General features: G+C 38.8%; 1 protein-coding gene across 2 annotated transcripts in view; it reads right to left on the reverse strand.

Moving 5' to 3' along the window:
* The window catches only part of LOC138019576 (protein kinase C, brain isozyme-like), a 24,963-nt gene that overhangs the window by 14,814 nt on the left and 7,649 nt on the right, over window positions 1-2,500 (reverse strand). For both annotated transcript variants that reach the window (XM_068866430.1, XM_068866429.1), the window contains 3 exons: window positions 2,436-2,454; window positions 1,295-1,385; window positions 167-355 (listed from right to left, as the gene is read on the reverse strand). In XM_068866430.1, the coding sequence (XP_068722531.1) occupies window positions 167-355; window positions 1,295-1,385; window positions 2,436-2,454 (299 nt within the window). The remainder of the gene's footprint in view (window positions 1-166; window positions 356-1,294; window positions 1,386-2,435; window positions 2,455-2,500) is intronic.

The raw sequence follows: 2,500 nt of genomic DNA on the forward strand, positions 1-2,500 counted from the left end.
ATAAATAAGAAAAAAATCCTACATGAGACCTTTGTTCATAAAAACACAGGAAGGGGCAGGTAAAAAACCCAAAGAAATCCCATGCAAAGTGAAACACAGTAGGAACACTTTAACATTACAATCTCCACAGCGTTTAGCATCCAAATTATCGAATGACCTCAATTACCTTTCCAAAAGAGCCTTGTCCCAGGATTCTGTCAAAAATTAGTTCTTTGGGGCTTTCGATCCAGATTGCCTCTTCTGGCAGCGATTCATCATTCTTTGTAGGTGTACGCTCAGTTTTGGTTTTTGGCTTCTTGTTGAATGGCGAGCCTGAACTTGATTTCATGAGCTTTCTTTTAATTTTTCTTGGGCACTGCAACAATACAACAGGGAGAACTCAAGAGATTTTAACTGCTTTGTCTATGATATTGGTAAAGGGCTCTCTTTTTTTAATAAATCGGGCAACTATTTTGGTCAGTTTTCATTATTTTATTTCGGTTTCGTTTAGTTCTTTATTGATTCACACTATTTCTAGAAGTGAATTACACCAAAATTGATCTAGGGAGGCACACTGAGGGCTTAGATTGCAACGAAAAAGTATCAATAGAAATCAAGTTTGATTTTTGAGAAGAAAACACTTGTACTATTTCCCTAAACGTTTGCGAAAAGTATTCTGGAGGATGAATTTCCTTCATTTTCCTGCGCGCCAATATGTTTCTCGTTATGGACGTCAAAATGTCTCGCTACAAAGCAAAATTGCTTCACAACGGGATTTACAACGATTTTTTAAGGTGTGTGCTTCTGTGCGCCAATCATGATGTCGGATCAAAAGGGCAGCAAAGCAAGGAAAAAATTTTTGCACGCTTGATTCGCTACCGCGTCAGCGTCCGTACAAACCTGATTCTTCAAAAAAAACGACAGGAATCCTCCGTCCAACATTGAGAAATATTCGCGATGCGGTGTAGGTAAGACAACCAAATCGATCGAGTGCTCTTATTCTAAATTGCATGGGAAAGTCACGTGACAATTTGTTTCCGATTTTCAGTTGTGAAAAAGGTGAGAGATTTTATCGTCATAATAACGATAACCAGGATTTCTCGCTCGCACTACTCTCTGGAAATATGCACTCGTGAAATGTAATTGTCCTATTGAGGCTTAGGGGCGAAAAATAACCAGAAATCTTATTTTGTATTGAGATCTTCTGGCTCTCTCTCTCAGATTTTATTTTGGCCTTTCCAAGAAAATTATTACCAGATCAGATGTTACTCCTCTTAGGAAGGAAATTTGCGACCCGAGTCAAGCTTTTGCTCACCTTATCTTTCAGATCAATTTTCTTTGCTGTCAGGTTGTTGGTTCCGTCTGTATGACTGTCAACCTCGCCAGAAGTAACTGACGATGAAATACTGGAAAGAGTGAAGTATGATTAGAGTTAGAAATTCGCTGATAATAAATATAAGCAGTTCGAAATCAGATCGGTGGTGAGTACTTCCTCCGCTTATGGCCCATCGATTGGACAAAATGTATGAGTGATAACAATTTAGCGAGTTGCAAATAGAAGGCAAACCAGATTTCTTAAATATTTTTGCTTTCAAATGCAACTATAGATGTTTATTAAAGGTGTAGTGCTTGGGTCTGGAACTTTGCGCAACTCAAATTTACATTTCTGAATCAATATATATTGACGTTTAGGCTGCGCAATTTCGGCGCTATTCAAAAGTGTTTTCTTCCCTCTCCAGGACTATAACGCTCTTTCCTTGCGTTTCGAAAAAAATTCGTGGGAGGGTGTGTTCATTCAGTTTCCCGTAGGTTAATCATTTATTGCCCTTTAGTCCCTGTCCAGGGGCGCGTTTTTAAAAGATCAGCTTTCCAAAACAAGCGGTTGACAGTTTCACGAATGGCCTTTCGGGTCCTAAACGTTTTCGGGACTTTCGAGAAACGGGCGCCAGTTACGATATATCTTCGCTCCTTGTCCTTTGAGTAATTTGTAAATTTACCATTCCTTATTCTTCTAAGGATCAATGGGAAACGCTAGGCTGCCACATCTACATTTTTTTGTACCTCGATGAAGACGCACAGAAATATGCAAATCCTTCTTTTAGCTTCGTGTAGCTTTTTTTCGCGGACAACAGATAGAATAAGTTGATCGGTTGCCAGATGTAGAAACGCAGAGTAATGATCTATGTCTTCGCTGAAAATCTTTGAGAAAGACAATTCCTTTACAAAGCATGAGCGGGCGTGTCAATCGTAACCGGCAAATGTATTCGAGCAAGTTCAAATAAAATTCGGACATTTTTCTCATCTAGACTGTTTTAAAGGAAAAAAAGAGCAGAAGAAACCAACAGTAAGAACTAAAACAGCTGCAACCGTTAATCGGCACTGTGGGTGTGGAACCATCTTTTTTTTTTTGCAATGAATAAATCCAAGTTTAACATACGAAGCGCTACTTTTCTTACCTTGTGTCATTATTTCTTCCTGCAATAAAATCGAAAACACTTTTAATAGCGATAAACGTCGCGAA

Source organism: Montipora capricornis, chromosome 10, assembly GCF_036669925.1.
Source record: "Montipora capricornis isolate CH-2021 chromosome 10, ASM3666992v2, whole genome shotgun sequence".
NCBI classification, from domain to species: Eukaryota; Metazoa; Cnidaria; class Anthozoa; order Scleractinia; family Acroporidae; genus Montipora; species Montipora capricornis.